The 23,079-nt window shown below is 43.2% G+C and overlaps 1 protein-coding gene across 12 annotated transcripts in view; it reads left to right on the top strand.

Annotated features, from left to right (window-relative positions):
- Positions 1-23,079, top strand: part of KIF5C (kinesin family member 5C) — a 162,184-nt gene that overhangs the window by 80,817 nt on the left and 58,288 nt on the right. For all 12 annotated transcript variants that reach the window (XM_055572631.1, XM_055572639.1, XM_055572640.1 and 9 more), the window contains 4 exons: positions 735-859; positions 3,443-3,547; positions 3,914-4,062; positions 14,161-14,309. In XM_055572631.1, the coding sequence (XP_055428606.1) occupies positions 735-859; positions 3,443-3,547; positions 3,914-4,062; positions 14,161-14,309 (528 nt within the window). The remainder of the gene's footprint in view (positions 1-734; positions 860-3,442; positions 3,548-3,913; positions 4,063-14,160; positions 14,310-23,079) is intronic.

The following is a 23,079-nucleotide window of genomic DNA, read 5'->3' as shown; positions in this document are numbered from 1 at the left end:
CAAATTCATTAGTTCTAACATTTTTCTGGAAACTTTTAGGGGTTTTTTCCCCCACATAATCTGGTTAGATGGTTTGGAGAACGGATTACCAATGTGGGTTGAATAAGACAGTCACTGGGGTCCTTGTCTGCCTGGTGAACAAAGATCAAGATCCAAGAAGATTTTGATTTTTGTTACTTGGTTCTAATGAAGCATATTTCATCTTTGAGACTTTCTATGTTCCTAGCATGGGTTATAAAAGAAATGTATGCCTTAATCCTTCTTTCATAATGTCATAATTCTTCCTTAAGAAAGGTTGTGATGTCACTGGTAAGTCAAGGCCTGCACACATGAAGAAGATGGAATACATCAGGTACTAATCCTGGTGATCAAGGCTGAGGGACTTAAAGTCAGGCAGAGGCGGAAGCCTTGAGCTCTTCAAGGAGAGAGTCAGACTGGACAGTCAGACTGGAATGTTGGAGGACGGACACTTCAGGCAGAGCTTGAGAATCTGTTGTCTTAAGCCACTGACCTCAATTTTTAGATTAATTTCTCTGCCACGTGAAGGTATTTTAAATCTTTCATTTCTAGAATGAGCATTGTTTTTTGGAAGAAGTGGTCTCAGATAATTTTTTAAAATTGAAAGGACTTAAAAAAATGGAGGTATTAGGCATGATTTGTTGTATTTTTGATTGAGAGGCTTACTACTAAATTTATGTGTTCTCTGTAGAGCAGTAAACTCTTTTCCTTTTCAGACATGAATGAACACAGCTCTAGAAGTCACAGTATCTTCCTGATTAATATTAAGCAAGAAAATGTAGAGACTGAAAAAAAACTCAGTGGGAAGCTTTATCTAGTTGATTTGGCTGGGAGTGAAAAGGTAATTGGTTCTTTATTTGTATTATCCACAGTTTCCCCCTGCAATTTGCTTCAGTGTGCAGTGGTATAATTTTTATGTCTTTCTAGTCCCTGGTTTTAAAGAGCTTTTAAAGTTTCTGATGTTGTGCCAAGATGTTATTAAATTTAACCTTCATTTCCCTGCTCTTTCTTTTCTGGTCCTGAAGTTCCCTATTCACGTCACAGGAGGTGCTTTGAATGTAAACCCTGATTTATGCCTAATAGACTCTGATGATGACACGAGGCGAGTGTTTGGTGTGAACTTAGCTTGGTGAAGGCAGCTGTTCAAAGGTGGGAGGGACGTGAACTTCTGAGGGCAGGAAAAATCTGTATTGTGACAGATTCAAATAGGCCAGGAAGGGGCTTTGCCATTGGAATGTGGCAGGCTTGCCTCTGCAGGTTTGTTTGCTGATAAAAGATCTGGAACGTGGGGCTCTCCCTGCCTTCTTGGCTTCTCTCTCCAGCAGGTGTGAACTGCCCCAGTCCTGCATGGGCAGCCTCACTCCCTTCAGGCTACAGGGCCTGAAGCCCATGTTTAGCCACAAGCCCTGCCCTTTCTGTGATTTTGTCAGGATTTTCTTTCGGCATCTGGACCCTGTCAGTTCTCTTCCAGGCACACTCGGCCACACTCCAGATCCAATAGGCTTCCCAGCACCTGCCCCCTGCCCTCCCACCTCACCTCCCCAGCCCCGCTGGAAGCTTCTGTGGCCACACCCGAGCTGGGGGCACTGCCCGCCTTGGGTGACATCATAGAGCAAGTCTCTGCACACAATACCCTGTGGCCTACCTCATCGCTGATGTCATGCAGACTGTGTCCCCATCAGGGCCAGCCCTGAAGCTCGGTCAGTCTCCCGAACTGTGTCACTGATCCCCACTTACTGCTCCCACCACTGAGTTGCTGAACACCAAGTTATGGCCACTGTCATCCGTGTAAGTAATGGCTACTTGGGTTGTTCTCCTGTCTGCATTTGTACAGCCTGGAGCAGAAGATCATCTGGATAGTCCTAACTGGGACTTGAAAATTGTTCTGGCCCAGCTTGAAACTGTAATTAAGTAGACGCCCACCAGCACAGCAGTAGAGAGTAGCATTGCTCACCTCTAGACTGGCCATCAGCAGCCAGCATCTACTTTGCTGCCCCACCTGTCATATGGGTCCAGACAAAGCTCTTAGGGATCCTTTGCCTCATCCCGAGCTTGCCCTATTTCCCTTTAGAGAACAGAGATAAGTACTCAGGGCCTAAATGCAGTGGGAAAGTGCTTCATGCAGGCAGCTGAGAGTGGAGGCCTATACAGCGTTGGTGGTTATTGCTTATGTTATTTATGAGGTGTTTTAAAGTTGTGGACCTACAAGTTGTTTCCTCTGCTCATAGCTGTGTTCCTTGCCCTAGATGTATGCACATGAATGTGTCAAAGTGATCTAGTGGAACAGAGCTCTGGGGCTTAGTCCCATCTCCCCGAAATGTGTTCTTCTCTTGGGTGAGCAATTTGACATGCCCGGAGCTCAAATTTTCTTGTCCGTAAAAGGAAGGTGCTTGTACTTGTCTTGCATATTTCATGGAGCCGAGATGCTCAAATGTGACAGCACCTTAAACACCATGAATAGACCGTTACTATTTGTGAGCCAGCAGCTCCGTGGTTTCTCCATCTGTAAGCAGGGGACCCACACACAATTTCTGGAGAAATACTTGAATTTTTCTTTGAAAAAACCCTCCCCTGCCCCCCGGACATGCATTTATCTCTGTCATTGGGAGTTCCTCCTTTATATGTAATTGAAATTCATCTTCGCACAGTTTAAAATCTTTTCCCCACTGTTCTTTCTTCAGAGAGCAGCCGCTCCCCCTGTGTCTTTGGTCCAGTCAGCAGAGCTATGAATCATGTTGAGTTCCTTTTTTTTTTTTTCCCTAGCATCAGTGAACTGCTTTGTACCTGGAGCAAATGCTGTACATATGAAATTACCAGTAATAACAGAGCCGAGGAGGAATGGTGCATGGTTCTTCTAACTATGGAGAAAAAAGACAGATTCACTTATATACATTTTTTTGACTTTTCATGCCTTGTCAAGTATTTTTTTCCTTTGGCTGATTACTCCTTTTTTTCTTACTATGGGAATAAGTAGGGAAGGAACACAGAGTCTGGATAACCATCCCCAGCACCTCTTGACCTTTGCTTGAAGTTGGAGCTTGTAATGTCCATTCATTGTGGCCAGGACATCGTTTTCTCTTTGCGCATCCCCAGTGTGGGGATGGTTCAGTCTCACAAGACCCCAGCCTTTCTGTAGTGACAGTGCTTTTGGTGCCTGGCATCCCCAGACAGACGTCCCCTGGGAAGTATCTGCAGCTCTACACGCGAGGTGTCCCAGCCATTCCCCTAAAACCTAATTGAGAGGAAAATGACAACAGGAGAGAACCAATCCCCTGCCTCAGGCACCACGCGTCTGACTTACTCGTATTTTCCCCAGCACTCCGGGAGGGTTCACCTCGGCTCCTCCTGCACACGTGCTCTCTTGTGAGTTGGAGTTTTCTCCTCTGCACCTGTGCAGCTCACTGTTTCCTCTTCTCTCTGGTAGGTCAGCAAAACTGGTGCCGAGGGAGCTGTTCTCGATGAAGCTAAAAATATCAATAAGTCTTTGTCTGCTCTTGGAAACGTGATCTCTGCTTTGGCAGAAGGGACGGTAAGTGATTGTGTCCCCATCTATTAAATGATATCATGAGAAATTGCCTCTTGGGTCCGTGTACTCTCTTTGCCACACACCCCGGTGATTCATTTGTTTTTGTTTAGAAAGGGACAGGGGGAATCCTGGCTATGGACACTCTGCTTGCAGGGAAATCTAGCTCATTAAAGTGTGTGAGTGGTGATGCTAATTTCATATGACCCAGGTCCCACAATGGGCATGCTAAACTTTGGCAAGATGCAAAACCAGGCCATAGATTTTTATTTCACATGTTTCTAAGCCCAGTTCCCATCACTAACTTGCTGGTCTCTGTATTTTCTCTTTGAATTGGCTGTAGCAGACAGTATTTTTTCTTTTCCTAAATAGAAAACACACGTGCCATACCGGGATAGCAAGATGACTCGGATTCTTCAGGACTCTCTGGGTGGGAACTGTAGAACCACCATCGTCATTTGCTGCTCTCCCTCAGTCTTCAATGAAGCTGAGACCAAGTCAACGCTCATGTTTGGACAAAGGTGGGCATGACCTTCTTAATCTGTGCTCTGAGCTGGGTCTTAGGTGTTAGGGGTGAGTGGTGAGGTTCTTGGGTCAGAGAGGAAGCAGAGGGAAGGGGCAAGCAGCCTGTTAGTAATTTGCATCTAGCAGGTGACCTGTAAAACTTGAGGCATCATGTACTGAGGCTGAAAGAAAAATTATGTTTTAAAATAATAGGTATGAATATGTCTATCAAAGGTATGATGTTAAAAAAAATCCAAGCTTATTATAGATGTGATTGTTGGTAATTCAGTGGAATTTTAGTTTTGTTTTCATGGAATTAATTCTAACTCTCAGGTTCTTCATGGAATTAAGTCTGACTCTCAGGTTCATGGAATTAAACCTTAACTCTCAAGTTCAAGCATATTCAACTCAAGACTGGCAACTACCAGTTACAAGTGGTAGTACTACTACTACCAGTAACTACTTCAATATTTGGAATCCATTGCAAATTTGCTGATAGACTAAATATTAGACTGAATATTAAAGAGCAGGGAGAAGAAGTCCCAATGCTCATCCTGGAGGTAAGAAATACAGCTGTATGCTGAGGAAAGGGAAGGATGGCCTCATCTTCTCGTCTTCAGAAATGTCTGAAGGACATCTCCTAGATGTCTAGGGAGCGTTACTAGGTAGGCAGCAGGGACAGCCAGTAATCCTCCAACAACATTCCCTGGTATGCGTTAGTTCATCCCTTCCTTTTTTTTTTTGGCTCTGCTGGGTCTTCACTGCGGTGTACAGGCTTCTCTGGTTGTGTGAGCAGGCTTAGTTGTCCTGCGGCATGTGAGATCTTAGTTCCCCACCAGCGGTCGAACCTGTGTCCCCTGCATAGGAAGGAGGATTCTTAACCACTGGACCCCCAGGGAAGTCCCATCCCTTCCTTTCTTGACCTTCAGTCATGGTCTATCAGTCAGTGGTGTTGAGCTCCATCCTCCCTGCATGGCTGCCTGAAGTGCTAGTCCCTAGAGTGCTTGCGTCCTGTGGATGGGGGCGATTCTGAGCATCTTTCGTGCTCAGTGGGCTGAGCCCAGAGCTGAGGTTGGGAGATGCAGACTTACTGACATCATCCCCTTCACGCAACTGTGTTATCTTTGGACAAGTAACCAGTTCTCTTCAGGCTCTGCCTTATGCCCGGAGCACTCCCTTCTCCCAGGAGTGTGTGGTTATGCCTCAGAAGTAGTTTAAGATGCCTAGAGAAAAGACAGATGGTGGTGGGCATTCTGGATGGGAGATTGTTATGGCTTGTTGAAACCACATTAAACCCCAGTCATTTCCTGAAACCTCACAGAACATAGAATTAACCAGTTATGGCACCTGTGGGATGTCTAAATAAATAATAATCATGCTGAACTGTTGTAGAACTCGTATATCTTTTAAATTTGATTTGGGTCCTTTATTTCCTCTGAAATCACTTCCTTAATTAGCCAAATGCTTAGGTCAGTGGGTTTCAGAAGGATAATACCTTCTTTTCTTAAGGGTCACGGGATACCTATAAACCAGCATCTGCTTGTGAGAAGCATAGAATACTGTGGTGATCATCCTGCCTTCCCCATCTCTCTTGGTTTCTTAAAAAAATTTTTTGGTCACGTCATGCGGCATGTGGGATATTCGTTCCCCAACCAGGGTTGAATCTGGGCCTCCTGCACTGGAAGCATGGAGTCTTAACCACTGGGCCGCCAGGGAAGCCCCTCTCCTGGTTTCTTAAACTTAAGCTTTGACAGTTTCCTCTGAAGACATTTTGGAGGAAACCAGCCCTGGATGCATTTATAAAGGGAACATCTCTTAAAAAAAATATTCCCACCCATAAAGCAAAGATACTTTACATCTTTGCAACCCAGAGTCTTCCTGGGGCACAGGCTCTGTCTCAAGGCTGTTGTTGGTGGTGGGCATGTCTAGAGGAAGAGTTTTAGGTGTCAGTGAAAATGATGATTTACTTTCTTCTAATCTCAGTGAGGCCATCATAGCATCATCATTATCACTAGCACTTGTTTTAAGGAACTAGCATGTGCCAGACATGTCAGAATCCTCATGGAAATTGTGTCAGGCAGGTGCCCCTCCCCTTTGTACAGAGGATGGGATCAAGACCTAGGCTCCAAGCCATTAGGTCCTGCCCCTGAGGCCACAAAGCTGGTAAATTGTGAGATGTTGCTGGACTGAGACTGTATCACCTGACCCGCAGCCTCTCCCATGCGGGCTGCTTGATCAGGAATCTAGATGAGCATAGGCCTCTGGGGCTGGTTACTTCAGCTTTGAACCTCAGCTCTGCTCCTGACTTTTTTCTCCCTTTTCCTTCTCTTGGAACCTCAGTCTCTTTGCCTGTAGGAAAAAAATATAATAATATAATAACGCCTACTTCTGAAAATCATTGGGAGGATTAGATGAGTTGCTTCAGTTTTTACTCAGCACAAGGGCTGGCACGGAATATGGTGTCCCGTAATTGCAAGTTCCTTCTTTCCTCCGTCTTTGAACAGGCTTGGGAAAGTCACAGTCATGCATGGGGCTGGACCAAACGTGACATAAGGTACAGGATACAGCTGTAATGTAAGGATCAGGACTGAATGAAGCAGTAGAATTAGATTTCTGCAATGAATGATGAACGAAATCTGATAATCTGATAATTAAATGCTGATAATTTGGGATGCCAGGAAATAAATAGTAGGTCAATTATATTTTCAAATGAAATAGGTTGGTTTGTAATCTTTTGTCAGAGTTATCCGAATACTGGGCTGCATGAGGATAAGAATTAATTTATTACCACATCAGTGAGTGGCACCAACAAGCTCCTAGGACAACTGGGACACAGTAGGTGGTCAGTAGACAAATGTCATCAAACGAATGAGCAGACGAATCTAGTGCTTATTATGTAGGAATAAGAACACTGGGGTGGTTGCTGTACTATGACACCACTATGTCCAAAAATTGGTTGAGGTTTAGATCTGATTTGTTTTCCTGCTTATAATTAGAAATGTGTTCTGTTTGTTCCCTTTCCTCCATCTTCAAGTTAGTTAATGGATTCTTCAAGGGCATCTAACTTCTCTACGGGGCCAATACTTGCTTTATTGTTAAATACACACACTGAACCCAGTTACACAGCAGACATGAGTCTGAACCTCAGATTTGACATGGTACTGATAGCTAATGAGATTAAGCACTTTCAACTCAAAAAGGACTGCTGGGCACTCCCCAAATTCAGTGTAATGAGCATTCATTATGTTCTTGCTGCAGGGGTGGCCACACTTACGGGCAGCACGAAGTTCCCTAGTTATCACCACATGGTTCTTTCAAGAACACGAAGAAAGTCCGTGTTTGTTGTTAAGCCATACTGTATGGATATTCTGAATAAAACAGTAGTAGGTCCTTTGAAGCAGCAGAAACATGACAGTGTACAGAGGCCTGAGGGCAGCTTCCGAGTCTGCACTCTGCAGGATTCTAGATGAAGTCCTAGAATTTAAAGGAAAATATTTCACTGTGTCTGTTTCTTGGTTTCCGTGATAGTGGCTCTTCTCTTGGGTCAGGCCTGTTGCTTTTTGTCCCCTGAATGCCCTGCATTGTGCTATGAAAGTGGTAGAGCCATTTCCTGAGTTATCATAGAGCTTTCAATCTGGTTGAGGAGGCAATATGAATTTCCAGGCGATGGAGAGTCAAAGAGCTGTCCTCTGTCAGGAAGCTGAACACTTGCAGCTTTAAGGGCTGGGGACTCAAATTAGAGCAGTTTCATTGATTCTTCTTTTTCATTTGGCTTCTAGCGTTTCATTTTCTAGTCTTTAATTATTCTTCCAAAGTACTTTATAGCACCATTTGAAAAGGATGTTTTGAAGTTTTAGAAGTATAAACTCAAATCCCCCAATTATCTCGCAAGCCTGTTTAGTGTACCTTGATTTGGGGCAGTAATGAGGAAAAGGGGAGCCCCTGGGGGCAGACCAGTTTAGAAACAGCCTGAATCAGCACATCATTGACACCAAGTGTTTTGATTGATCCAGCATGAATAATTCAGAGGCTTTGTTTTATATGTTAAATGTGGAAGAAGAATGGATAGTTCAGGAAAAGTAATATTCTTTTTTCTTTTTCCGATACGCACTTTTGGGGGAAAAAACACAAAACTGCCATTCCATGCTCAGTTTGATGGTAGGTGGATTAGGCAGAGCCTGAGTGGTGTATGTGCAACACGCATGTGTGCAGAGCTTGACTAGTTTCCAGCAGGACCAGAGCGAGAGCTTTGGCCAAGGGAGATGCTAGGCTACAGTTTTGACATACAATGGATTAAGACTCAAATTGGTTCCTGTTGGAGAGTTGCCCAAACACCCATAGGTTAATTTTTGCTCTTTGGAGGATGAAATGTTGTGGATAAGAGTTAATTTACCTGGATGCCAAATCCTCATCCACATCGGTCATTTCTTAACATTTCTTGGGAGACTAGAGTTTTTCAAAAGACCAAATTTAAAGCTCTTGGTTTCTGCTTCCCTACATCCCCCACTCACGAGGAGGGAAATGGCCTTACCGGGGAATGGGAAGGTGCTCTGTGGCAGGCACGTTTCCAGAAGAACGTTAGGTGTCTTACATGGGAACTAGGACCTAGAATAAAGTAGAAGGTGTGATGGTTTCATGTGTGAGCTTGATTAGGCTGTAGCAGCCCATTATTTAATCTAACACTGACCTGGGTGTTGTTATGAAAGTGTTTTGTAGATGTGGTTACCATCTAGCAGCAGTCGACTTTAAGTAAACACATTATCCTCCGTAATAGAGGTGTGTCCCATCCAGTCAGATGGAGGCTGTAAGAGCAAAAAATGAGGTTTTTTGGAGAAGAGGAAATTCTTCCTCAAGAATGCAGCAACAATTTCTGCATGAGTTTCCAGTGAGCCAATTTCTTTAAATAGATAGCTATACAGATGGATGGAAGGTATATCTTATGTATATATCAGATAGGGTATCTACTCATCCATCTGTCTATATATCTCTTCTGTTGGTTCTGTTTCTCTGGAGAACCCTAACTGATAGAAAGGGATGCTAGACTACCCTCTCCCAACCCACAGTGGGAGGATCTGTCTCTGTCACGTACACCAGTCACAGTGTGGAATCATACATTACAGATTTATTCTATACAGTGGAGGTCTGGGTTTGTCTAGAGCTCCTTGTCCAACTGCGAGAGGGAAGGAAAATGCTGAAAAACAAGAGGTAAGAAGGTACCAAGAGTAAACATCTTCCTGGCCTTTCCAGGGGAGGCCAAGGTAATTTGAAGAAACTCCAATAGTTTGTAGTTTCTGTATCATTTAGAAGTGATCTTGGCCGGAAAGATGAGTATAGGCAATTATCAAGGCATAGAGGTTTACTGTCTCTTAGTAGCTCTTATTTATTTCACAATCTGGAAATTCTTATCTGACTTGATTTCTTTACACATCAGTTTATTTTTCTTAACTTACTTATATTGAGTATAACATGCATACAGTAAAGTAAATATAAGTATGCAACTCAGTAAAAATTTAACAAATGTATATACACATGTATCTATCACCCCAGCATCTTAGAAACCTCTGTTTTACACCCTCCCAGACAGTACCCAACTCTCAGGGGTAGATTGCATTCTGACTCTGTCAACATAGATAACTATTTGCTGTCTTTGAACTGTTTACAAATAAAGACATACAGTATTGTTTTGTATCTGGCTTCTTTTATGCAACATGGTTATCTTTGAAGTTCAGTACATTGTTAGATTATGAGCAGTTTATTTTTCATAGGTATATAGTATTTTGTTTTATCAATACAGTATGTATGTATGCATTCTATTGTTGATGGATATTTGGATTGTGTTCATCTTGGGGCTATTATAAATGAAGTTGCTATGACATTGATTGCCATGTCATTAGGTGAACATATGTCTTCATTTCTGTTGGTTATATACCTATGAGTATTTAGTTTTAATAGATAGTACCAAAGAGTTTTCCAAAATGATTGGAGTCATTGCACATCCTCACCAGCACTTAGCATTATCAGTTTAAAAAATGTTAACTGTTCTATTAGGTGTGTGAATATATCTTTTTGTTATTTGTTTCCTGAAGGCTAATGACATTTGACACAATTTTCTGGGTACAATTTATTGGCACTTCTTCTGTGAAGTTCCTATTCAAATCTTTACCTGGAGTTTTCACCAATTGTGTGCTTTTTTCTGATTGATTTATAGGGATTATTCTGGATAAGTCCTTTGTGAGATACATGGATTGTTTGTATCTTTTCCCACTTTGTAGTTTATGTTTTAACTCCTTTAATGGTGATTTTAATGAAGAGAGGTTTTTAATTTTAATGAAGTCAAGTTTATCTTTTCTTTCTGCTCTATTTAATAAATAAATCTTTATCTACCCTAAGGTCTTAAAGATATTCCCGTTTTCTTCTAGCAGCTTTGTTGTTTTACCTTTCACATTTATGCATGTGATTCATCCGCATAGAATTTTTTATATGTTACTGGGGGAGTCTGTAAATCACCAGACATTGAAAGGACCGTCCTTTCCCTCTGTGCTGGATGCACACCTTTGTTGTATATCAGATGGCTACTTGGCCGAGTGTCTGTGGATAATCTATTTTGTTTCTTTTCTAAAGTTTCTGGACTATTTAATCAGTTTTAATTACTGTGGCTTTATAATGCATTGATATTCCATCCTCTTTGTCCTTCAAAATTGTCCTTGCTATTGTTGGCCTTCTTTATTTCTATTATAAATCTTAGAATCAGGTTGTCAATTTCAATACATACATGCAAATCCGGAGAAGGCAATGGCAACCCACTCCAGTCCTCTTGCCTGGAAAATCCCATGGACAGAGGAGCCTGGTAGGTTGCAGTCCTTGGGGTCGCTAAGGGTTGGACACGACTGAGTGACTTCACTTTCACTTTTCACTTTTCACTTTCATGCATTGGAGAAGGAAATGGCAACCCACTCCAGTGTTCTTGCCTAGAGAATCCCAGGGATGGGGGAGTCTGGTGGGCTGCCGTCTATGGGGTTGCACAGAGTCGGACATGACTAAAGCGATTTAGCAGCAGCAGCAGCATGCAAATCTCCTGAGATTTTATTTCAGATTATTTTAAATCTGTAGAACACATTTGGGGATAATTAATATCTTTCTAATCAGTGCTGGCTGGTTTCTTCATCTTCTCCATTTAGTAGATGGAGAGGCATGATGGTCTGCCTCATCAATGACTGAATGGAGTCTGTTGAGGGCAGCAGCAGAAGACATATTATTCTCGGTTCCGGATGGGAGTTGGGCTGTGTGTCTTCCGTCTGCTCCTCTGCATTGTTTCTGTGCCATCTCTGCTCTGCTCTGCTCTGCACCCTGGGTCAGTGACCAGCTTGGACAACTACAATGGGCTCCTTTGCCTCTGGCTTCCAGTTAGGTTCCACCAATGGGAGAGGAACAGGCAGGACTCAGAAGGAGAGAACAGAGTGATGTCAGGGTATTAATTTCATGGCTCCTTCCATGAAGGGTCACTTCAGGTTGGCTGTGTTCCTAGACTAAAGGCTGTTAACAGCTTCGACAGGGCAGCATTTTTCTTTTAAGAGTTTAACAGTTTTTTAAATTTATTTTTTTAAATTGAAGCATAGCTGATGTGTGATATTGTCAATATATAAGTTAGAGGTGTACAATACAGTGATTCACAATTTTAAAAGGTTATATTCTTTTTGTAGTTATTATAAAATATTTGTTATATTCCCTGTGCTACACAATGTATCCTTGTAGCTTATTTATTGTATGCATGGTGGTTTGTCCCTCTTAATCCCCTACCCCTGCCTTGCCCTTCCCCCCTTCCCTCTCCCCACTGGTAACCACTTGTTTGGTCTCTGTATCTGCAAGTGTATACAGCTTTCCTCTTATAGTTCCCTTCCTCTGGGCCCCCTTCAGCCTAAGAGTGGTAACGGATCCCCCCATCACTATTGTGTGTATGTGTGTGTGTGTTAGTCGCTCAGTCGTGTCTGACACTTTGTGACCTCATGGACTATAGCCTGCCAGGCTTCTCTGCCCATAAAATTCTCCAGGCAAGAATACTGGAGTGGGTTGCCATTTCCTTCTCCAGGGGATCTTCCCGACCCAGGGATTGAACCTGTGTCTCCTGCATTGCAGGCAGATGCTTTACCATCTGAGCTACATCTGTTATCCCTTGTTATTTCCCATCACCCTTACCATACTTTTGTTAAACTCTTCCCAATTTGAGAAGACTATTCCCTGCCAGGACTCTGATTACTGCAGAAGTGGGAGAAAAAGAGTTTTCTCAACAACTTAAGAGAACTTTGAGAATGAGTATCAGTTATACCAGTGATAACCTTGTTGGGTCCGCTCACAAAATTGTACTTCTGGCTAAACCTGCCAGATTACAGCATAAAGGCTCTATGCTTCTCCTTCTGGTATCATTGGAAATCATCAAGAGACTCTGTGGTATGATAAGTAAGATTAGTAGCATCAAAGTACATCCTTAAACGTCCATAAGCATTTCAGCCATAGGTTATTTTTCACTTTCTGACTTAACTCAGTTAAAATGGATGCTTCAGTTTTGTGCTTGTATCTGAGAAACATCCATGACACTGCCTGAGGGTGTTGGGGTGAGAGTGTCAACTTGGCACAGACTTTAAAGTAGCAATAAAGTTGCTACTATTTGAAAACAGAGTCGAAACACTTCTGGAGACAGCAGCCATAAGCTACAGTGAGTGAGGGAGACTTATACTAATTCTTGAGTCTTGCAGAGAGATCATTTTAACTCTTCTTTTGACAGTTGGGTTATTTAATTGTCTGCTTTAGAAATTAATTTACAGAGTGACATCTGCTGCATTGGTGAGGATTGCTGAATTTCTTTTACTGAAATAGAAATCGTGTCCAAAATGTCATTTCATGACAACAGTGATTAACCCGAATCACACATCAGATAGTGCTGGCAAATGTGGCAGGACAAGAACTGGTGGGAGTTAAAAATGAAAAAGTCAGTAGCAAATAAAACAGGATAGCACATAAATGAAGTTTTTACTTCTTAAAAAGTATGTAATAAGTAGCGTCCTGCCATCATGAATTTGCTTTTCAATTGGACAAACCTTATGTGTTCATTTCTGTGCATATGTTGGTGAATCATGTATTTCATTTTCATTACTGACTGGAGCTGACATGGCCTTGATTTACTGTCCAGAGTTCCACTGGGGCATCACAGCCCGCTCTGGGCCATCTGGCCTAGGTGGTCACTCTTTATACCACAAGTGGCAAAATTGTGGTCATTAGACTTGTTTGTGTATCCTACACATCAGTTTGAAAAATTATATTGAACTGGGATATACAAAGAAAAATCTCAATTTCTGACTTTTCTTGAAAAAAAAATGGGATGATCTCAGGAAAGTGGGCCCTCCGCTCCTTCTTGCTGACTGGACGGTGGGAGAGGATGTGCTCAGCTCGGACCGTGGTTTCACCTGGCCACCCTGAGTTGGTAAAGTGACCATCTGTCCCTGGAGGCATGTGTTGACAGGTGTTCAATACCGTAGGGATGGTGCTAAGGTACCAAATGTGAGTAAGAGAAATAATTGATTTGTCTGTATGTATATTATTATGAGAAACTGTAAACTCTAAGGCCAGAGACCTTGTCTCGTTTATCTTGGTAAATCCCCAGTGTTTCATAGACGTTAATTGAATTGAAAGGAAGCTCTTCTTGGGCAGATGAATCTGAAAGTGGCATGCAAGATGCTTAAAGAGGATGCTGAATGTCTGAAAAAGCTAGGCTATGACCACAGGTGGGTTCTAAGAACATAGGCCAAAGTGGTAGCAGCGGGAATAGAAATGGTGGCAGAGGGAATAGAGAAAGACTCGAGACAGTTTAGATGAAAATCCCGTTGGGTCTAGAGACAAGCAGGAGGAAAAGGAGAAAAGAAAAGGAAAAAGGTGAGTTTGGAGCCTTAGAAATAGTGGGGCCACTAAAGCAGCTGAGGGTGGTAGTAAAAGCTCTAGCATCCTTCCTGCTCCCTAAGTCCTAATCTTCTGGTGTGAAAGGAATTTGAAGTTTAATTATATTCATGATTTAGCAAATGCTAGCAACTCTGCTCAGAATTTTTCCCTTATGTTTTTCACACCAGGGCTAAGACCATCAAGAATACTGTCTCTGTGAACCTGGAACTGACAGCGGAAGAATGGAAGAAGAAATATGAAAAAGAGAAAGAGAAAAATAAGACTTTGAAGAATGTTATCCAGCATCTGGAGATGGAGCTAAACAGATGGAGAAATGGTAAGGAAGAAGGAGAGGAAGGAGGAGGTATGAGTGCGTGCTTTTTTCCCCCATGACTATTGATGTCCTGGGACACTTGGGAAAGAGTGGGTGATGGTGGAGCTTGGTCCGGCCTTTCAGCAAGCTGTGTGAACGAGCAGATGTTTTCCCTAGCACTGATCCCTGCCCCCACCCTGTCACTTGACCGACATACATTCCTAGTGTGGCCAAGTGACTGTTTGCAAGGTTGCCTTAATCTGCTTCCATTGAGATGTGCCTCTCTCCATTACTGTAATTCACTCTCCGGTAGCCACATTTGAGGTGTAGAGGGTAGTGTTTGAGATTTTGGGGTTTTGATTGCTTTTGATTAGATGAAAAATGTCATTCTCTCCTCTGTGAGTTTTATAATTGATTTGGAGTTAAAAGTCACCTCTGGCAAATGTTTGCTTTTTTTTGGCTCAACTCTTCTTCATGCTCTGCTTCTTCAGAGCTAGAAATAGAGGATTCCTGAAGAAGCTCAGTCCTAAAATGGAGTCTCAAAGGCTTGTTTCGTGACTCATTTTTCTTTTTCCCTAAAGCATTCTCTTTGGTGTGTTCTCCTCAAAGAAAATATCTCAGAGAGCTGACGTGCAGTGGTGGGTGGACTATGGGTGAGGCGTTGGAGAAGGGTTTCCACGTGCAGACAGATCATTTCAGTGATTTTTGCTTTGTGTTGGAGGTTAGCATGCGCAAGTCCTTTTTCAATCCACACCCCCCCTTTTTTCCCCATGGAAACAAGGCAGCTTGGTGTGTGTAGTGGGAGATAGTGGATGGTTGGTGTTGGTATTTATTTCAGATGTTGCATCAGGTCTCAATCTTGGGTGACTGTGGGAGCCTGGCGGCCACTGTGAAAAATCCAAAAGTAACCTGCCTGCTTGGAAGTGCACAGTTAGCAGCAGATGTCTTATGATTATATGTTTGCCTCTGTTTTTGCTAGGAGGGGTGCGTGTCAATGAGCTACTGTTCAATTGAAGAACAATTACGTGGCCAACCAGGATTCAAGAGAGGTTCAAGAAATGACCTAGTAGCCTAAATAACACGATTCTTTTCTTTGGGGGCGATTTTCTAGCTGCACGTGTTTTGAAAGCTGCTAGAATAATTGAATAATTCAGCATCCGCGGCTGGTGGATGCCTTCTTGCAATTTGGCAGGGGTAGGAGAGTGGGGAGGGGTGCTTGGAAAGGTGTGGAGCGTCCTATGAAATTTTGTTCTATTTCTGCGATCCACTTGGGTCATTTCTCTGCTGGACACCTGGAACATTCAATGAAACCTTTTGGCAAAAGAGGGGCACTGGCCTTAGAAACATCATGGTGTGGGCAACTAACCTTGTTCTTTTCTTTCCTGTCCTTCGCCAAGCACCAACCAGCCCTGCAGTTTTCCATCCCTCAGTCACTGTCTTCTTGGGTCTGCCCACTGCCCTTTTTGCCTGGCTGATGCTTATCTTTTTATCTCTTTTGGGTACTCTCTCCTGCTCTTGAACTAGTCACTTGGCCTCATTTTAACTGTTGCCTCATTTCATCCACTTTGCAAATCTACTCAGAAATCTACTGTTTTTCACATCCTGTGAGGTGAGATTCTACCTAAGCCCTTAACTTACATAATTCGGGAAAACTAACATGTGGTTTCTGACACATGATAGATTTTCATAATTGTATGTTAAGTAAACCTGTGTTAAAGGCAGTGCCGGGGATTAAAGGGTGAGCAGTCAGCCATGGTCTCTGCCCTCACAGAGCTTACAGGCTGGTGAAGGAGATAGTCTCCAAGCACGATCAATACATGTATCAAGAAGGGAGAGGATAAGGTGCTGAGAGTTATTACAGAAGAAGGCCCTGAGCTTGACTCAAGTCAGCAAAGTTTTCCTTCAGTAAGTTCCAAGAGAAACAGAGCAGTTTGTTGAGCAAAATAGGAGGTGCAGGTGGAAATGGGGGTGGGGTAGGAGAGCCAGGCTTACATGCCCTGAGGGGCGGGAGCATGAAGGCCAGGGTGGAGAGCTGGGGTGGGCCAGCTCCGAACTGCGATGCGCAAGAGCAGCAGACTAGTCTGGGCAGTACTCATTCAGGATTCTGGTCATTATCTCAGAAGCAGTGAAAAGCCATTCAAGGATATCGGATGATGAGATTTGCCTTTTCGAAGACCCATTGGTTGTGTTGGAGGGTGGACTGGAGGGCCTGGGAAGAGCGCTGGGACCTGGGGTGGCCCTCCAGGCCTGAGACTCAGTTGTTGAATTGAGAGACAGGGTGGTGGAAAGGGAGAGAGATGGGCAGACCAGAAAGGTATTTAGGAGGTGAAACCAGCCAGGCTTGGTGAGGCTGGTGGCTGTAGGGAGAGACAGCGTCAAGGTTTCTGGCTTGCTGAGTTGGATGGAGGACAGAGCCACTCACTGAGACAAGAAATGAGGGAGGAGAATTGGAAATGAGACGTGGGAGATGACGAGGGGAGTTTGAGGGGAGTCTGTGGAATATCCAGGTGAAAATGCCAGATAAGAAGTTAGGTCTGAGTGTCTGGAGCCCTGGGGAGCTACTTGAGTGACAAAGAAAAATATGTGGGTTGTGGATTTTTTTTAATTTATGGCTAGCATAATTTTTATGTACATTAAATGTGAGGCATTTTTAAAGTCTTTATTGAATTTTCTACAGTATTGTTTCAGTTTTATGTTTTGATTTTTTGGCTGTAAGGCATGGGGGAATCTTACCTCCCTGACCAGGGATCGAGCCCACAACCTCTGAGTTGCAAGGCAAAGTTTTAACCACTGGACTGCCAGGGAAGTCCCTGGGAGTCATGGATCTTTAGGACGTAATTGAAGGTATAGGTAGGGATGAGGTCCTCTCTGGACTCTGAAGAGAGGAGAAGGAAGAGGAGAGGGAGGGTCTTGAGAGACCCCTCCATTCATCCCCATGTTAACGTGTAATCACTGAGTGATTAAGAGAAGGGAGCTTTCTGGAGTTCTGTCCTGCAAGCTCACATTTTAAAGGATTTTTTTTTTTTTCTGGAAGCGAAAGTTTTCAAATATAGAGAGCCTACTGAAGTGGTATAAAACTTTCAGACAGGAAGTTAGGCAGGTGGAGGCATGGTGAGGTGGTCCTTTGACTGGGTGTGAGTGAAGGATTATTTTAAGGATTAACTGCTCATCCAACAAAAATCCAGAGGCTTTCTGTTCTGTTTGGAAACCATGTGTCTCTTTTAGGCAGGATATGAGACTTGCCCAAGCTGACTCCACAGGGTGCTTGACTCCCGAGTTCGTTCTCTTTCTGTTGTGGGTGTAGTCTGCACGCTGCCCTTGTAGTTTGTGTTTAGGCTGAGGAGATGAGTGTGAAAAGAAGGGACTGGAATTTCCTCCAATGTGTCCTGTGCATTCTGATTCCTCATGGTCACGAGGGCACGGCTGGGTGGTGGTAACTAGAGAGCTGGAATTTTGAAGGTTCGATCCCTAGATTTGGGCTTCCCTGGTGGCTCAGAGGTTAAAGTGTCTGCCTGGAATGTGGGAGACCAGGGTTCGATCCCTGGGTCGGGAAGATCCCCTGGAGAAGGAAAATGGCAACCCCCTCCAGTACTCTTGCCTGGAGAATCCCATGGAGGGAGGAGCCTGTAGGCTACAGTCCATGGGGCTGCAAAGAGTCGGACACAACTGAGCGACTTCACTTCACTCCCTAGATTAGGAAGATCCCCTGAAGAAGGAAATAGCAACCCACCCTGTATACCTGCCTGGAAAATCCCACAGACAGAGGAGCCTGGCAAGTACAGCCCATGGGGTCACAAAGAGTCAGACATGAATCAAGTGATTTAGCACACACATGGAGAGGGGTGGGAAAGGTAAAAGAATATGATGTCTCAGAGGCCAGTCTGGTCCAGGCAGACTGTAAATAAGTGAAGGGAGGTACATCTGATACAGTTGCTGCAGGAGAGAGCATTTCCTGCCCAAAGTCATTCAAAAGCTGTGAAATACTCTTTTAAATGCTGGTAGTCTGGTCCCTACCCTACCCCACCCCACCTATATGCTCCTAGCTTAATGGGCTACTTCAGATGCGAGCCTTGTCGTTTTCTCCTCTGGGTGTAATAGAATATTGATCCTCAGCATATTGACCTGTGACTCATAATGCATGTACTACACCAAGCCTTAATTCATTTCTGCCACTGCCATTCCAGCATGTGGCCCCAAGTGCCTGGGGGCTTAAGGTGGGAGGCACACCTTGTTTTTATAAATTAGGAGTGGGGAGAACCACCCACTCTGCTGGCTCCATTCCCCACTGGTCCAATGAGGGTTCTGAAGATAAAAACAAAAAGAGAAAGCGGAAACTGTATTCTGTATCTTGTAATAATCCATAATGGAAAAGAATCTGAAAGGAGTAGATATATATGTGTAACTGAATCACTTTGCTATATACCTGAAACTAACACAATGTTGTAAACTAACTATGCTCCAATTAAAAAAGAAAAAGCTATGAGAGACTCATAGAACTAAAAGAACAGCTGAGGACCCGGGCTTCTGAGGGGCCACACCTCGAGTGAATCCTCTCTGGATGTGTTTTTGTCTTTGTCATGTATATTGGAGACCCAGAGCCCCAGGAGAGAAGGAGGAGATTGTGCTGGGTGGTGTGCTTGGGCTGGGGAAGGACAGGGCACCCTAATGTGTTGTCTGACCACAGCTGCACTCTTTCAGGAATGGGGGGTAATTCTTCACAATGCAGTCAAGGTGCTGTTATGAGAATGGGTGTTGAGTGGCTAAAAAACAACGCATGTCCACCATAATGTACTAGTGACATCTTGTGGGCTGAAATCCACGGGCAGACTCTCTTCAAATCTGGAGGCTCTGTTGGCAACTTTTAGCCTCATGGAAATGCATTCAGCCTACATGCTTAAGGACAGATAGAGGGAGTGGGCAGCTGTCAGAAATAGGATCTTTCTTTTTTTCCCCTACTCTGTTGCTTGTTGATCATATGTATGGAAAAGACTCAAACCATCCTGTAAAGGAGTTGAATTCAGCTTCCAGTCCACCACTGCCTGCCCCCCACTCCCATCCCTGGTCCCTGCTCAATCCACCAAGAAGACTCTGGACAGGAGGATGGGGAAGGAAGGCCGAGGGCCCAGGGCCATGATGCTAGAGGAAAGTTGAGCCCATTGTTTCCTGTTGTTGCTAGGTCAGCCTTTACCCATGCCCTCTTCTCTGGTACGTCTTTGAATTTTGACCTTTAAAGAAATGACAGCTTAAGTCAGAGAAGGATTCCTGCAAATCTGAGTGTCAGAAGTGCAGGGAAATAATCTGATGATATGGTGCATCTACAGTGTCTCTTGCATAATTAAATATAATAATAATGAACAGAGTGGATATAGTCATGCAAAGAAATTATTTCATCACAGGCTGAGAAGGTGTGGAAAAATCAGCAATCTCTAAAGCAGATTGGCTCTCCAGATTTAAAACCTACCAGGACAGTGGCCTTGGTTCTCTAAGAAGCTAAATCTGTAACCTTGAGGCTGGTGGGTGCTTTGTGGAACTGTGCGGGCTCTGTAGTTGGAACACAGTTTGCTCTTGGGGCATTATATATTTAGAAGATGTGCCCCTCCTTGGATTTCTGATTATTGTAGAAGCTCAGAAGTTAGTATTTCATTTGAGAGACCTAATTTGTTAGGCTCTCTTCCTTCTTTCGAGAGACAACCAAATACTTGTAGAAATGCTGACTGCTAGGAGAATCGTGTGGCCTGTGTAAGAAAAATGTAAAGCAGATGCTGACTCCTGGGTAACCCGTTTATTAGAAAATTACTGTAGAAGGGATGAGAGAATATCTTAAGCTTCTTACAGTATTTTGAGCAGCTAGGGTAAGAGATGCTACGTGTGTGCAAAATAATCCCATCAAGAAATGAGTTGCTTTTTTTTTTAAACCTTCCATTTATATAATGACATCTTGTATCCTGCTGCTGTCACCCTTCTGGCAACTGAAAAGATTTCCTTTTTCGTTTCTTTGATATAGAAATTACCTGCCATTAGGTCTGCCACTGGGCCTGTTTAATTGGTATTAAAAGAAAGTACCTCCTTTGCCAGATCTGATCTGGTTTCTGGCGGAAGCTGTGAGTGACCAGCCAATCTATGCCCTGGAGTTGCAGAGAGAAGGCAATTACCTTACTATATTCTCCGGAGGCTTTAGGGGCTTGACTTATGAAAAGGATAACTAGCTTGTTGCTACTTCATGTGTGAAATTTTAATGAATTACTGGCAGTCTAATGGTTTTTATTCTTTTTTATTTTATTTTTTTTAACAAAAACCCAAAAAGCCTGTTTTAGAATTTTTTAACTAATAGTGCTAACAAGAATTTTTGATTAATCTGTCATTCTTACTTATTGCAATTGATGGATTTCTATTTTTTGTGGAAATGTTATTTATGCCCTCTGGGGGTTTTGATTTTATAATTAAAATGCTCTGTAAACCTTATAGGTGTGCTCCAACTGAACACTCCTGTGTACACGCAAATCTCTTTAGTCCTTAAAGGTAATTACATCTGACAATAGGAAATGCCAGAATGCTTATGTAAAGAAGGAAATCTTTTCTTGAGGTGGGGGTTGGGGGGAACCTTTCATTCTAAAAAATAAGATGCTTTACAATATTACATGCCCTTTCTCTATGGACAGCAAGTATAAATCCTCAAGGGATAAACTAAGAGAAATTTGCTTTTCACATAAAGGAGAGTAAAAATAAAAATAGATACTGATCTTCGTTTGTGGTCCTTTCCCCTTCTCCTACCGCCAGATTTCAGGGCATGATTTCTCCAGGATTTGTTTGCAGCTGTCTTCCACGTTATGATTGGTTGTTCTGTAATCACCTGGTGGGGGCTTCTCTGGACACCCGGTCCACTGCAGTGCAGGGAATATTCTCCATTAATGCTGTGAGATTGCCATGGAGACAGATTGCCTGGTGTCGGGTCCTGCCGAGGGTTGGGAATTTACAATCCCCAGACGTGTTTGTGAGCTGGAAGGTGTAGTTACCAGGGACGCTTCTGGAAGTCATTTTCTGGGTCCTTTGAAGGGCAGCAGTGTTTGGGAAAACTGGCTCTTGATTCCTCCCTGGGCAGAAGCTGTACTCTCCCCAGCAGATACCCGCTGCTTTTGTTGCTGCGTGTTGCTGCTTTGTTCTTCTCAGCCTGAAAGACTGCTGCAAAAAATAATCTTGACTGCCTGACCTTTAGAATAAAAACTGGGATGGGCTCGCTGTTCAGATGTAGCTTTGTGGGGGACATGTTGACGCTTTGATTGAGAGAGTTGTTCAAGGGAAACCAGAAGGCCTGGTATAGGTTTCAAATATTGTTTTCATAATAAAAATAAACCCAAAAGTCACTCTCATTGTTATACTGTATTTTATTTTGGGAACTGAGCTCTAACCACTAAAGGTATTGTCAGGACCCCAGAGACACTAATCTCAGAATAAGTAAAAATAATTTTATGTACAAAACCTAAAATGTTGACACTTGGTCAGGGAGTGGAGGGGATAAGAAATGGATTTTTGTGTTTTTACACACACTGTTTTAATTAATCTTTAGAACAATACTGTATTCAAAGCACTGGCATTTCCTTGCCTTTACAAAAACAAAGCAAGAAGTTAAGTGGGAGATGGCTTGTGATTAGCTGAATCTGTGGAAGGTGCAGGTAGCTGAGTGTCCCACTATGGCCCTGACCATATTTATGTAGCATCTGTTGGTCACTTCAGGTGCCTCTCAGAGCAGTGTTGGCTGGCTCGTTGAACCTTTCTAATCTGGAACAACCGTGGTTATACTTTGTGATGCTACAATTTTTCAGCACAAGAAGAGGGCAGCTTTAGGGGTAGTCAAGCCTGTGGCTTTGGTTACAGCAGGTCACCCACTGCTAGGTTGTGGGGTTCATCCCTGACTCCTCCTTCCACCAAACAAATGGAAATATGCACTGGATAACTCCTTGGAAACAAAAAAAGTGAAAGTCATTCAGTTGTGTCTGACTCTTTGTGACTCTATGGACTGTAGCCCACCAGGATCCCTTGTTCATGAAATTCTCCAGCCAAGAATATTGGAGTGGGTAGCTATTCCCTTCTCTGGGGGATCTTCCTGACCCAGGGATGGAAGCTGAGTCCCCTGCATTGCAGGCAGATTCTTTACCATCTAAGCCACCTGGCAAGCCCCAGGCAACTCCTTAGCTGACCCCAGTCTCACAATATCACTGCCTCTCTGGGCATTTGGAACCAAAGAACACAGGGTTTCGGATGTCTCTTTCAGATGTTTTTATATCATTTCTCTGGACTTGGGCTGAACTGGCCTGTGGATAGTATGACTATATTTTGCCTGCTTTCTGGTCCAGTGCAATTAAGAATTTCCTCTTTATTAAGATTTAACTGGAAGATCAATTCATACTGCTCTGGATTGCCCTGTTCATAAATTTCAGAAGCTAGAACCGAAAAATTAGATGTACAGTCATGATCCAAGTGGGAGAAGGACATTTACAAAGTGTTAATGGTGAAATTCTCTAACAAGGAACAGAATTGGGAGGTAGAGGTGAAAGAGAGCTTTCAAATTTTAGTATATACTCTATGGTTAGAAAAAGACACATATATATTTTTATAATTTTATATTTATAATGTTTTAAACAAACAGAAAAACAAAACTTGGGAACTAAATAGAACACGGTACAGCTTTTATAGCCCATGGACTTAGCAGGCTGTAGAGAATATAGGTGCTTTAATTGGATGAAATCCAGTCTGCACACTAAGGTTGCTGATGGATGCTTTAAACCAAGAATTGGAA

Source organism: Bubalus kerabau, chromosome 3 (genome assembly GCF_029407905.1).
Source record: "Bubalus kerabau isolate K-KA32 ecotype Philippines breed swamp buffalo chromosome 3, PCC_UOA_SB_1v2, whole genome shotgun sequence".
NCBI classification, from domain to species: Eukaryota; Metazoa; Chordata; class Mammalia; order Artiodactyla; family Bovidae; genus Bubalus; species Bubalus kerabau.
This window is presented reverse-complemented; position numbering and strand designations above follow the sequence as displayed.